The sequence below is a fragment of the Phalaenopsis equestris genome, unplaced genomic scaffold (genome assembly GCF_001263595.1).
Source record: "Phalaenopsis equestris unplaced genomic scaffold, ASM126359v1 Scaffold000402, whole genome shotgun sequence".
Lineage (NCBI taxonomy): Eukaryota > Viridiplantae > Streptophyta > Magnoliopsida > Asparagales > Orchidaceae > Phalaenopsis > Phalaenopsis equestris.
In genome coordinates, this window is record NW_018164844.1 from 1 (window position 1) to 1,402 (window position 1,402).

The 1,402-nt window shown below is 36.8% G+C and overlaps 1 protein-coding gene across 1 annotated transcript; it reads right to left on the reverse strand.

The window, feature by feature from the left end:
• Positions 1-134: 134 nt before the first annotated feature.
• On the reverse strand, positions 135-777 carry LOC110026850 (the record flags this gene model as incomplete). Its single annotated transcript, XM_020728029.1, has 3 exons — positions 633-777; positions 368-457; positions 135-236 (listed from the first exon to the last, which is right to left on the reverse strand). Coding segments are annotated over exons 1-3 (315 nt in total), but the record flags the coding sequence as incomplete, so codon positions are not given.
• Between the last annotated feature and the right edge of the window lie 625 nt (positions 778-1,402).

Genomic DNA, 1,402 nt, shown 5'->3' on the forward strand with positions numbered 1-1,402 from the left:
AGGTACAAGATCAATAGTTGGATTTAAAAACCATTATTTTGGAGGAGCAAGCTAAGAAAAAAAAAAGTCGCCCACACACTCGTACACATCAGCGTAAAGGAATCCAAAAGCAAGATTTAGAATTAATTTCTCACTTCTTCAATTTTCACGTCTTTCTTTTCATGTAAAGTCACATCACTTGCATTATTAAAGGCCGCACTCACATCCTGCGATCTTCCTCCTGCAACTTCAAGAACCTGAAACTTATATTAATCAGCATATCGGAACAAATAAAAATAAAGCATGCGAATGGATTTTGACATAGTTTCAAAGATGCAACTTATCAACCAAATAATGCACGCGATGAGGAAAACAACTAAAAGAAAACCTTCTTCTGATCGTCCCCAAATTTGCAGAACGAATTCTCCAACTCTTTCTCATTACATACTGCATTTTCAGTCAAGCACAATTTCCTTTTCTGCAGAAGACAAGCTGGTTTTCATAAGTTCCTATAAAATCTTTATGGAATGAAGAGGAGACTAATAGAGGATTCAGCAGCAAAACACCAATCCTCAATCTGAATCGATGATGCAAAAGAATATGGTTTAAGAAAAGAAATAAAACAAAAGTATAGATGGGAAAAGAAGATTAACCTTTATCGGCAGAGCCATTTCCTCCGGCGAATCATAGAGTGGAGGGCGGCGAGAGCGATTAAGTAAGTTTTGCTTTGCAGTAGTCGTGAGTGGGACGCGATTGGGAGCAGTGCTGGTACCCATCGAGAGCTCTTTCTTGCAATGTTTCGTTGGGTGGTTTCAGCCCGCAATGGCGCTGTTTATAGGAATCGGGTGGCCCGTGGGATAATGAGCCATCTGGCTGTTTGTTGGCCGTGCCCGGTCCTTTTCATCCTACAGTTCAGGAGCTCTCTTGACCAAATCACGTTGAAATCATCATTTTCGACAGGGTAAACAATTCACAAAACAAATATAATAAATAATAATAATTGCTTAAATCGATACAATCCTACCAATAATGTTGCCTCAAACACATCCTTAGAGGATTGTGTTCACAGGGTGAAGGATTCTCGATGTAAGATCCTTAAGCTTTTATATGATTTTATCTTTTGAATTCATTGATGCATAATGATGTTTGTCTCCCTTAAGATTTGATATGCCGTCAACCGGCACAAATCAAAGGAGGATTTATTATTGATGAAATATTATGTTATTTTCTTTATTATATTTGATGATTCTAATCTAAAAGGGTCTGTATTTTATGACATAACACACTCATTATCAATCATAGTATTGGCGATCCATCTTATAATATCTATAAGATCTTGATGAAAAATTGAAGTCCTACTAGAATTTCACTTTTCTATATGTTTCTTAGCCTAGGGTTTGTTAGTAAGTCTTTAGTTGATCAT